The following is a 12792-nucleotide window of genomic DNA, read 5'->3' on the forward strand; positions in this document are numbered from 1 at the left end:
TTGTTCTGAGTCAGCATAGAGCTTATGCTAAATTATTTGATTCCTCCTCTAACCCTGGAATATCTTCCTTCCTTCCCTTTGCCTGTGTATATAACACATATATTATATACAATATAATATAGAATATAGAATATAATATGGGCAGCTAGGTGGCACAGTGCTGGACCTAGAGTCAGGAAGATTCGTCTTCCTGAAATCAGATCCAGCCTCAGACACTTAACTAGCTATGTGATCCTGAGCAAGTCACTTAACTCTGTTCACCTCAGTTCCTCACCTATAAAAATGAGCTGGAGAAGGAAATGGCAAACCACTCCAGTATCTTTGCCAAGAAAACCCCAAATGAGGTCATGAAGAGTCAGACATGACTGAAAACAACTGAAGAACAACAAAATATGCTATAATGTTTTATATGCACTTATAAAATACACTTTTGATACAATATTGTGAACTTAGTGAGAGGACATAAACAAAGTGGGTGGGAAAGTGGATAGATTTTGCTGGACCTAGAGTCGGAAAGATTTAAGTTCAAATCTGGCCTTGGAAATTTACTAACTATGTGATCCTGGGCAAGTCACTTAATTTCATTTGCCTCGGTTTTCTCAGCTGTAAAACGAGATTAATAATAGCACCTTCTTCCCAGGGTTGTTATGAGTATTAACTGAATAGCATTTGTAGGGCACTTAGTAAAATGCCTGGCATAGAATAGGCACCATATAAATGCTATTGATGATGATGGTGATGACTGGCATGGGATGGGCAGGCATAGATGGGTTATGATCTGCAGATATTGTTGGGGGGAAATTCCAAATCAATGAAATCCCAGATCCATTGAGCAACGAATATTGTGTGTTATAATTATTTGTGTGTGAGCCCTATTTCCTTGGTAGACTATAAATTGCATAATGGCTGGAACCCAGATCTCTGTATCTCTCACACTGCTTACTATGGTGATCTGCACATAGATAGGATCAAATAAATGCTTAGTGTTATTATATTATAAGCAATAAAGCCCATAGGTATACTCCTGTGTGTTGTAAACACGAATTACAGTAAAGAAGGGTGTCAAATGCTGGACTTGGAATAGGGAAATATGGACCTGAATTCCACTTCTAACAGACATTACACTGACTTCTAGACAAGACCTAAGCTTCTGTTTTCTCGCATCTAAAATGTGAGTAATAATACCTACTTATAGGCTTGTGAAGCTAAAATGAAGAAAATATGAAGAACCTATATGTTAGTCAATATTAGCTATTATTAAAATCATAACTAGATGATTGTCACTATTATAATGTGGATGCTATTAGAAATGGCACTAGATAATAATTTATTAATGCAGCATAGTATGAAAAAAGATCACAAAAAGACTATCAGGCTTTCTATATAGTATTACTAAAAACTAATAGAAAGAGATATAAAAAAATCCCATTCACAATAACTAGAGAATGTATGAGATCTCAGAGAATCCATCTATCAAGACATTCCCAGAATTTATATGAATACAGAAACAGAAGTAATGGAAGATAAATAATTGCAAAGATATTAATTGATCATGGTTGGGTCCTGCCAACATAATAATATTGATACATTTAGCACCACAAATTAGCATCACAAAGTTAGTGTCAAACAAAGTTTATTTTTCTAGATGCAGACAATAAAGTTCACTCAGAGAAATAAGATAAAGATTTCAATGGGGGGAAAAGTAGGAATAAAGGAAAGCTAGTAGTATCAGATCTCAAATTGTAATGATTGAAGGGATTTGGTACTGGTTAAAAAAATACAATTGATCATTGAAACATATTGGGTAAACAAAACCCAGAAACAATTGTACATAGCAGTATAATGTTCAATAAAATCAAGGGCACCAACAAACAGGAACTGACTTCATGTTCCACAAAAAACTGCTAGGAAAACTAGAAAGCAGCTCAACAGAAATCAGTTTAAACCACTATTTTATTTCATATACCATAATAGACTCCAAATGGATACATGATACTTAAATACATAAGATCATATTATATAGAAGTCAGAAGACAAAGGAAGAAGATAACTTTCATAACTAAGAGTAGTGGAAGAATTCCCGCAATTTTGATTTTATAGAATTGAAAAGATTCTGCACAAGCAGAATAAATGCACTTGGACTCAGATGGGAAAAATCTTCAGAGTAGAGTTCCTCTGGTATATTGGTGATTGATTGGTGATTGGTAATTGAAGATAAGAAAAATAAGAATGATTAATTCCCCAACAGATAAATGGTCAAAGCTAATATAGAAATGTTTTGCATGACAATGCATGTATAACCTATATTAAATTGCTCGCCTTCTAAATGAGGGGGGGAGGGGAAAGATGGAGGGAGAGAATATGGAACTTAAAATTTTTAAAAATGAATGTTAAAAATTGTTTTTATATGTAATTGGAAAAAATAAAATATATTTTTAAAAATACATGGTCAAAGGATATGAACAGGCAGTTCTCAAGTTAATTAATGCAAGCTACCAAATCAATATAAAAATGCTCCAAATAACTATTAATACATAAAAATGTACATTAAAGCCATTTTTTATTTCCATCTCACATCTATCAGATGTTTAAAAAGGAAAATGACAAATGTTGGAGGGGCTCTGAAACAATAGTCACATTAATGAACTACTGGCATAGCAGTAAACTGGTTAAACCATTCTGGAAAATGATTTGGAACTATTACCCTTCCCCCCGCCCCCAATCACTAAAATATGCATGCTTTTTGACTCGGTGATACTTCTATTAAGTATGTACTCCAAGGAAGTCAAAGACTACAGGTAATCTTGTAGGGCTATACTATTAATATAGGAGCCCCTACCAGTGTGTTTCCCACTAACAGCCAGCAGATTCAATTAGCTCTTAGCAAAGACATTTATTCAACATAACAAGCAGAGCAGTCATAAAACATGTTCCCCTGAGGTGTACTCCCACAGATACACACAGCATACATGGTCAGATTAAGCTAAATGGTAGTGAGACACATATGGAAGATACATAGTGGGCAAAGGCAACTGACTACTCTTGGTATTGCAGAGATTGGACGTTTTTTTCTCTTTTCATAGAGTCCTCTGAGAGCTCTCCTTGGATTCAGCATCTTCATTAGGCCACTTAGGCAATTGAGTTCCCAGGGTTCCCAGACTGATTCTCTTTGTTGTCAAGGGCTACATTCCCGGAATGTGTTTCTTTCCCTGAGTGCCCATCTTTCTGTATATTCTTCTTGAATATTTATCTCTGTTCTTGTTGTATACAGTGTCTCATACTGGCCCAGTAACTCCCTTTCAAAACTCCATGGCCAATGGGAGGTAGGAGAGGGAGAGAAATTGACTCCTCCACAGGCTTGTAATGTCTTCAACTCTTCAGCTCTTGAACTGTTGAAATTTGTCCACAGGCTTAGCCTTTTAAAGCCCTTCTCAAAGTCTGGCTCATCTGTTTGTTCAGCCAATTACATTGTTCCTTTCTTAACTCAATGAAAGTTGTTTCAAAAAAAAAATCAGGGTGTATCTTTTACAGTTAGCTTAATACCTCATTAATATATTGTATTGTAATCATGTCTCAATTCACTCCAGCTTCTCTAGCCATCAGGTTTCTGACTTTTTATTCAATTCTAGGATGAAGGAGCTTAATACTGTTTCTCTCTTGATTTTCTTAATCGTTATTTGATCCGTTGACCTTTTTAGGTATTTTCTGGAGTATGCTGAGATTCTCTGTAATATTTCATGTTGCCATATTAGCTAGAAGTGTTGTTTTCATCCTGTATTAAGACGTCTGCCTTCTGCATAGACTAAGTAACAGGTCCATCATTACAGAAGACATAACACTGCTGCTTTCTTTAATATACAAGTTGCTACCTACTCTCTAATCTACCCAACTAGTTAGATGTTTAGCCAGTTATGATTCTGATTAAACCTCAAAGCAAAATCTGAGCTAATAGCATAAAGTATCTGGAACTTGTTCTTGATTTATGAGAGTTTACCTACAGACAGTGACAGAATTAGAGGCCAAATCATAATTTTTTTTAATGGAAACCAGGCCAACACAGGGAGAGAACTGCTTCTTAATTTCAGCCCTATTTACTTAACAGATGTCACATTTAGTGGATTCATTACACTCATTTAGACAGTGATTACATTAACTTAATGACCTATTCCATTTCCACTAATTTTCCCTTCCTTTAACAGAAAACATACCTATGTGTTGTACATTATTAGCAAAGTGTAATGAGCCATAGGCTCTTAGTTTTGCTTTCAGAATCTCTTTCAGTTTCTTTCTTTTGGTATCTGACTAGGACTGGTGTCAGAAAGCAGTAAACAATCCATTTCAAGATTTCCTCTGTAATATTTCTGTTGTTGTCTAAATTACTTCCCACATGCTAGAACTTTGGGCAGTGACTGAATGGAGCCACCATATGTTTACCTGAAATACAAATAGTACCGATACTATATATACATAAGGTTCTCTGAGCCATATCAGGGTAGATCTGAAGAATCATGAACTGGATCTGTTATTTCCATTGGAACCTCTTCTCTACAATGAAGAACCTTCTAACCCCTACCAATAACTATTTTGTCCTCTCTCATTTTAAGAACTTTTCAAAAGGCTGCTCTTGTAATTCTGTATTTCTCCAATGAAGAGTGTCCACATCTTCCTTTTTATTCTGTATTCATTTTCTCCCTATTCCTAATTCCCTCTACATTTCTCTCCTCACATTTTTTCTATTTAAGCAACATTTCCATCTCAATCATCTAATCTTGGTCAATTGCCCAGCCTGCTGTCATGTCAGGCATAGGAGTATTGACATAGGAGTCTTGGCAGGACTATCTTTGTAATTGCTTTTATCTCAGATTTAGAGTAATGTTGGCTATATCTGCTTGCTATTTACATAGGAAAAGCAAAAATCTGAGTCAGCTGAGAAGAATGTGGATTTGCACTCACTTTACCCTCAGCACTTTTCCCAAGGGGAAATGAATTAATATATTGTATTTAAGGACCAGTGAGTCTTTAATATTTACTTGCAAGATTGAATGAAAGATTCCTCCCTTTCAGGAGGCTGAGACAGTAATGCCTCTTATCTCTCTGGGAACAAATATTACCACTGCTTCCCTCATTCCACCCATCTGCCTACCCAAACATTTTTGTATTGGTAAGAGCAAGCTAAAAGGAAGATTAAGAACAACCCAGAAGAAAAAAAGGTTACGAAAGTGCTGACTAGATGAGTCTATATACTTGTTGAAGACACAAGAATTTTTGGACTGATTATAAGAGCCTTAGCCATTTTTTGATAATGGCAGGAGCCCTACTGCCGTTTCCCCAAGTCACTGTCCAATGACCAGCAGCATAGGACTTCCCAAAGGACTGGACTCCACTTACTTTACACTAGAGGACTCTGATTTCATGCAATCAATAATCAAGATGGCAGACAGGTTGGCAGATAGTATCGGAATGTTGGACAGAGTCAAAAAGCCTGAATTCTGTTCAAATTCTGCCTTAGACTTTTCTAGCTGTGTGACCCGGAAGCAAGTCATTTAATGTCTCTAAGCCTCCATTTCTTCAACTGTAAAATGAGATGGTTGGACTGGATGGTTTTGAAGGTTCTTTTCAGGTCTAAATCTCTCATCCTATAATCTAAAAGCTACAGATGCAAAGACAAAGATGAAGTAGTCCTTGCCTTCAAAAACCTTTGATTCTATTGAGGGAACACAATACACATATATATTAGCACATACAAGATAAATTATGTAATTTATGGGACGAAAGCACTAGCAGCTGGGGGGGAAGGGATCAAAAAAGGCCTCATGCAGGAAGGAGCAGTTAAGTTGAACTTTGATCCAAAGTATTTATGAGGAATGAGGAATATCCATTGCTCTACACTCAAAGTATCACTTTGGTGATATTCCCAGTAGTCTCTCTCCTACCTGGGGATAGAATAATAAGCTGCTCATTCCAGTGAAGCACATAAAAGTGGAAGTTTTTTTCTCTGCATTCACTCATGATCCTATGACTTTCTTAGCTCAAAACTTTCCTAAGTCCATTTTCTATCAGCTACTCTGTTTGGCTTTCACTCTAAGAAACAACATGCCCCTGAGTTACTTCTCTCCCCCTCCCCATTTTTTAGTATTTTTTTCAACGTGTATTTTCTCCCATTAGACTGTAAGCATCTTGAGGGCAGGGACTACCTCTTTTTCTTATTTGTATCCCTAGCACTTAGCGCAATGCTGGCAACGTAGCAGGTGTTTATTAAATGTTTATTTAACTAAATTGAATCTTACATCATTTTCCAAAGTGGTCTCACACATAAACTCTATTTCATTAGAGATCAGCATTTACTGAAGTACCTGTTTGGATATGTGATGTTATATGGAGCTTTCCCGGGACAATTCTCATTAAGCCAACGATTTGCCAGTGCTTGCTGAATGTTCGGTCTCTTTGCAGGATCTGGTTCTAGTAGAGATCTTAGGAAGTTTGTGGCTGCTGTGAAGACATCAGGAAAAGAAAATACCAGTGTCATAGGCTTGTCAATCCCTAAGAAACTCTGGGACCCCTACCCCGCTCTGACTAGTAATTTCTAATCATTCGCTACCTACCTCCAATGTAAACTCCTGGGAATCTCTGCGGAGACTAGCAATTTCTAACTGCTCCTGTTTATAGACATAGTTCCAAAGACACTTCTGCAACCCCTCCCTTCATGCAGTTCAGCTATTTTGAGAGCCCTACAAGTGACCTCGGCTTGGGGTACAGGCAGTGGCCTACCTCTGTTGGCTAGAAGTGGCTTAAACCAATCCTGTGGTTTTTCTAGGAAAGTGCTATCACTCTGCAATAAATAACTTGTGAAGAGCTGTTCCATCTATCTACCTAGCTGTCCTGCTTCTGTTTTGTTTGTAACTAGCCTCACTGAAGTTCCTTGTTTGATTAAGACAGTGCCATTGTTCCAAACTGCAATTCTTTGACCATGAATAAATGCCTTACTTTATTTATTGATTACCTTGCTGATCTAATTTTTATACAGGTTTGATGGGCTTGGTAGGGTAATTACTGAGCAATTACAGTAGATAACCATTTTTTTTGTCCCTCCTTTCCACCTTTTTTTCAATCCCCCTAACTTCCCACACATCAAAAAAGAAAACAAAAACCAAAAAACTCCAAACCACTACAAGTCTCTATCTTTGGGAATGTTCTCAGAACCACTGATCTGAGAACTAGCAAGATCCTCAAAAATTCCATTTGTTCCTATTCCCTCTTTCTTGCTGGCTAGTATGAATCTGTAGTCCTGTTCTCATGCGAGGCATTTAAAACCTAGAGAATGAATAGATCTATACAAGAGCATAGAGATAGCAAGTGATGCAATGGAGACCAGAAGCGATAACCCTTAGGGCAATGTTTCTCTCCATTATACAGCACTTCTTCTTTCTATCCGTTAGCAAAATGGAAAATATCCAACATAATTACAAAGGAATTAAGAGAAACAAGCCAAGTAGGGGGTTTGTTCTCAATGGAGCCTTTCAAACCTATCAAAAGATATCAATAGGGCAAAAAGCAAGTCTAAGATGTACCACCACATAATAATTCATACCACATAATACTGTTTAACTCAAGAATTGTAGTGGATAGTTAAAATCTGTTTCTGAAGTTGTCAGTTTTTTTTTTGGTTGATAAAATCCCTTTCAGCAAGCACAAATTTTCACTAAATTGAAAAAACGTGATTTTTGCAATATTTGAATACAAGTTGGGTCATGAAAGAGAAAGGATAGGCCTAAAAGATATTGTCTTTATGAGGAAGTTACTAGTAAAATTTTAAAGTATGATTCAGAGCATTATATCAAGCTCCATTGAATAAATTTAAAATATGGGTACCTAGGCAAAAGGTCTGGAAAGGTCCTATTATGTTTTCCTTGCCAAACAAACCTTTCAACTAAAATGTATCTTAAGAGGTTAGCGATCTAAAAAAGTTTTTTGTGTTTTTTTTTTTGGTGAGGCAACTGAGGTTAAGTGACTTGTCCAGAGTCACACAGCTAGTAAGTGTTATGTGTCTGAGGCCAGATTTGAACTCAGGTCCTCCTGACTCCAGGACCAGTGCTCTATCCACTGCACCACCTAGCTGCCCCCAAAAATTTGTTTCTTAAACCTTCTAAATCTGTAGTTCCCATACTGGAGTACCCTCACATGGTTCAAGAAGCTGTCAAGGGGCATGGGGAAATTTGGTAAAGAACTATATTATCCTATTGAAATAGTCTAAAAGTAGTAGTATTAATGGGGGAAAAAAACCCAATGGATTGGAGAGACAACAGTGAGGAGGTGGGATTGGAGTAGGAAATGGAGGAAGCTTTATAGCCCATGTGAAAATTTTTAAAGAAAACAGTTGAAGGATTAAGTCCTATTGACCTAAAGCAAATGGTGAGATTTAAATATGAAGTCATTTTCATTCTGGGCTAGAAAAAGTCAATGATGACACAGTGAAGCTAATTGATCTTCGTAATAACCAGAGACTCTAAATTGATTTCCAACCAATGAAATTACAAAAATTGTTAAATGTTTCCTAGGCAAAGCATATGCTATTCTTATTAAACATGCTCACAAAGCTTTAACTCCATTTGCAACAACTTATTTTTGTGAACCAAAACTCTCAGCTCTGTTCTCAACCAAATCCAAAGCAAGAGATAACCAACACTCAGCAAAATGATCAGGGATCTCTTTCAAAAATAAAATAAAATGGTTGGTTGGCAAGAAACAGAATCAAGAGTCTCATCAATTTGTTTGACTGGGTTCTGAAAAACATTGAACAACTTTATAATACTAAAAATGTTACATGTCAAAGTTTTAGGAAAAATTAATCTATTTTATTCCTTACGAATATACACATAGTTAACTCTAGAATTTATTTGATTTCATATTGAATAGGGGTATGGAAAGGTTTATTGAAAGCCAAAGGAACATGAGACTGAAAAATTTTGGGAAATTTCCCTAAATTTAAAGAGTCATTCACTTTTACTTTAAATGTCTTTTAACTTAATAAGGAAGGGAAGGGAACAAATATTTATTAAGCTCCTTCTCTATGACAGGCACTGTGCTAAGTGCTTTAGAAATATTATCTCATAATAGTCCTGTGAGGTAGGGTACTGTTATTATCTATGTTTTACAATTGAGGAAAACTGAGGCAGATAACCATTGACTTCACACAATAAATGTCTGAGATCAGATTTGAACTCATATTTTCCTGTCTCCAGGCCTAGCTCTTTCTATTGTGCCACTCACCTGCCTCCAAGGAGCATCTGTCAAAATAGTGATGCCATAATATTAAAAAAGAAAAATTTCATAGGAATAGAACTAGTTATTGCAATAGTCATTAAACTTTTAAGTCCTAACATATAAATATACATATACAAGTCTCCAAAGAATTTAAAAGGAAAGAAATATTAAAATGCATGGGTTTAATCATGTATTCTTTAATTATGTTACAATATGGTACAACTCATCATTTATATGGATTTGGAAAACAAAAAACAAAATGGCAATATCACCATGCAACAAAAATCTAAAATAAAGTGGTTAATCTATGAGAGGTATTTATTCTAACTTCTAATATCACATTTTGAAGATGCTCCAATTGAATGTTGTTTCTCTACAAAGGCTTTATCTACTGCCACCTTTATTCAGTTATCAAATAGGCACAATTTTCTGCGTTATAAAATGACTACTATACCCGGCCTGGTTGACAAGCCAAATACTCTGCAAAAATGCACAAAGAAATTTACCTGAAGGCATTACCTATTCATGTTCAAAACAATAACAGAAATTTACTTGAACAAATACTTTTTGAATATACCTCTACTAGGATATTTAGCATGTAGAGGACAACACCAGGAAAAGTCCATCTATACTACAGAAATGCCTGTCATTTGATTGCATAATGAACAGGAAGCCTGCCCCTTCAAAAATGATGGGTCTTTGTTTCCTTATGCTTAGAGCTCTTCATAGGGAAAGAGGCCTGCCATCAAAGATGGGAGTAGCTGATAGGCGATCGTGTATCAAAGGAAAAGAAACATACCTGAGACTCCAAGAAAGAACATGCCAGAATAACTCTGTAGACCCTTAAAAGTTTGAGTGGAACAGTCAGGAGCCCCACTGGTAACTTTTGGTACATACTTCCTGAAGGAGACCAAAGACATCAAGGTCCACCTTCCAGCCAATCCCTCAATAAATATTTATTAAGCACCTACTAGGCAGCAAAGTGGATTGAGTGCCAGGCCTGGAGTCAGGAAGACTCATCTGCCCGAGTTCAAATCTGGCTTCAGATGCATACTAGCTGTGTGACCCTGGGCAAGTCATTTAACCCTGTTTGCCTTGGTTTCCTCATCTGTAAAATGAGCTGGAGAAGGAAATGGCAAACCACTCCAATATCTTTGCCAAGAAAACCTCAAATGAGGTCATAAAGAATCAGACAAGACTGAAAAACGACTAAACAACTAGAGTCTTGAGTTGTCCCAAAGACATGGGTGTCCCATACTAATGTGTTTCCTTACTAGGTTTCTGTAACTTTGTGCCCACTCTCCCCCAATGACACATGATGTACATTGGTGGTAGAGTCTGACCAAAGTTTATGGATATTTATTATTGTTCAGTTATTTCAGTCATGTCCAACTCTTCATGACCCTGTTCGGGGTTTTCTTGGCAAAGATATTAAAATGGTTTACCATTTTCTTCTCCGGCTCATTGTATAGATGAGGAAAAACTGAGGCAAACAGGGATAAGGGACTTGCCCAGAGTCACACAACCAGTATGTGTTTAAGGCTAGATATGAACTTAGGTCTTTCTGACTCCACACTCAGCACTGTATCCATTGCACCTCCTAGTTGCTCTCAACAACAAGAAGAAGCAGACTTTCAAAGCAATATTAAAAAATAGACAACACTTTTATCATTTCACGATTAACTGAACTATGTAGAGAATGTAAGATCCTATTGACCAAATGCCGCCTTATAGGCATAGGCTCTTTGGCACCAAGACCATCAAGGACTCTTTGGAAGACAGAACAACATAAATATTGTTAGCTGTTTGTTGTTTAGTCATGTCTCAGTCATGTCTCTTTGTGACCCCTCTTAGCCTTTTCTTGACAAAGATACTACAGTGGCTTGCCATTCTTTCTCCAATTCATTTTATAGTTGAGGAAACTGAGACAATACAAATAACCCCATTCAATAACTTTCTTATAATAAATATCAATCAAAGCATAAAAAACAATATGTACTCTGGCAAAAGGCATTTGCCAGTGTGATAGAGGAGGTCCAGCAAAGAATACAGATCAAAGGGCAATCCCTATGGATGGTGAGGTCTTCCAGACACTCCTGTTTGAAGATACTATGCTGATTCCATCAAGCCCCAGGACAATGGAGAGTTTCCTGGAAGACATCTGTAACCATGCAAAGGAATTTGGCGTGTCTGTTCACTCCGGAAAGACCAAGCATAGATGGAGAAAGCCATGTGAAAGCAAAGGACCATCTTTTCATTATTAACATTTTAGTAGTGTTGTAATATGGCAGTGAGACAAAGATCATCAGCTGCTTTCAAAGAACTAAAGATGAGGGCAATGGGGAGAAGTACAAGGACTGTCAATAGGGTACAACAAATAAACATAGAGAAACTCCAAAGAGTAAGAGTAAAAAAATGGCTTCAAGGAATAGCCGGTCTTGTGGCAAGAGTGAGGGATGAGAACTGGACAGCCAGAGTACCCCCACTAGAACCTTTGTAATGTCAGGAGAAACTGAAGAAGGTTTCCATCATGTTGGGTAGTCCCTTATGGTGAACTCATAGACAAAAGATACATAGGATAGACAGGCATGGATGGGTTTTGATCTTCATCATAGGAGAAATTTTAAGTATTATTATTTTTTTTATTGGTTATTCCACCAAGTCCCTTGCAAATCAAAGCTATCTTCTTGGCATTTAAAATCTTCTCCTCTCCAAAAAAGCAATGGGAACAGTTTAGCTATGGTTGATCCTCACTCTCGTTTTCTTTGTATTGCCTTTTCCCATTCTTACAGGCCCTGGGTTTCAAGATGAGCCACGCATAAAGGAGATGTACCGTGTTTATTCTCACACTACACTCAACCCAACACAAGGCAAGTGTACCTGCTGTGCACAACCCACATTTTCTATCTTGAAGGCACTTGCCCCCAATTCCTATTGCTGTCTCAGTGTTTCATCAGCTTTCCAATATTTGTCCTGGCTTGTTTGGAGTATGCTGAAAGTGGGACGAGAGAAATGACTTCAGGAAATATATGAAGACTATCAAGATCATTTCACTACAACACTGAAAGTTGGACAGAACAAGCCAAGTCCCGTCCAGACTCAACAGGCCTCCTCTTCTTGCATCTGTACAAGTTATTAGCTAGTCTAGTGTTTTCTGAAATTTTAATTAGCATTTGTTTGACCCTCATAAACACAAACATCTCATTTTCTGCTTCATCTCAGTGAGCTTAATGGTACAAACCTTCAAGTAACCTCAAGCCATTGCTTAGAATGTATTACAAATGCTATTCCTGAGCTGTAGTAATTAAAAGATGCACTGTCAGAGAAATTCATCAGCCATGGAAGACATTTGTTATTCCATGATGCAACAGCTCTAGTAAGCAGAGAAGAAAGTACCTACTAGGGGCAGCTAGGTGGCGCAGTGGATTGAGCACCGGCCCTGGATTCAGGAGAACCTGAGTTCAAAATTGGCCTCAGACACATAACACTTTATAGTTGTGTGACCTGGGCAAGTCACTTAACCCCATTGCC

At 37.2% G+C, this 12792-nt stretch overlaps 1 protein-coding gene across 1 annotated transcript in view; it reads right to left on the minus strand.

Annotated features, from left to right (window-relative positions):
* The window catches only part of HUNK (hormonally up-regulated Neu-associated kinase), a 134917-nt gene that overhangs the window by 34823 nt on the left and 87302 nt on the right, over positions 1-12792 (minus strand). Inside the window, 1 exon segment of the mRNA XM_020995942.2 lies at positions 6354-6489. Within this exon segment, the coding sequence (XP_020851601.1) occupies positions 6354-6489 (136 nt within the window).

This window comes from Phascolarctos cinereus, unplaced genomic scaffold (assembly GCF_003287225.1).
Source record: "Phascolarctos cinereus isolate Bilbo 61053 unplaced genomic scaffold, phaCin_HiC Scaffold_726;HRSCAF=1367, whole genome shotgun sequence".
Taxonomy (NCBI): Eukaryota; Metazoa; Chordata; class Mammalia; order Diprotodontia; family Phascolarctidae; genus Phascolarctos; species Phascolarctos cinereus.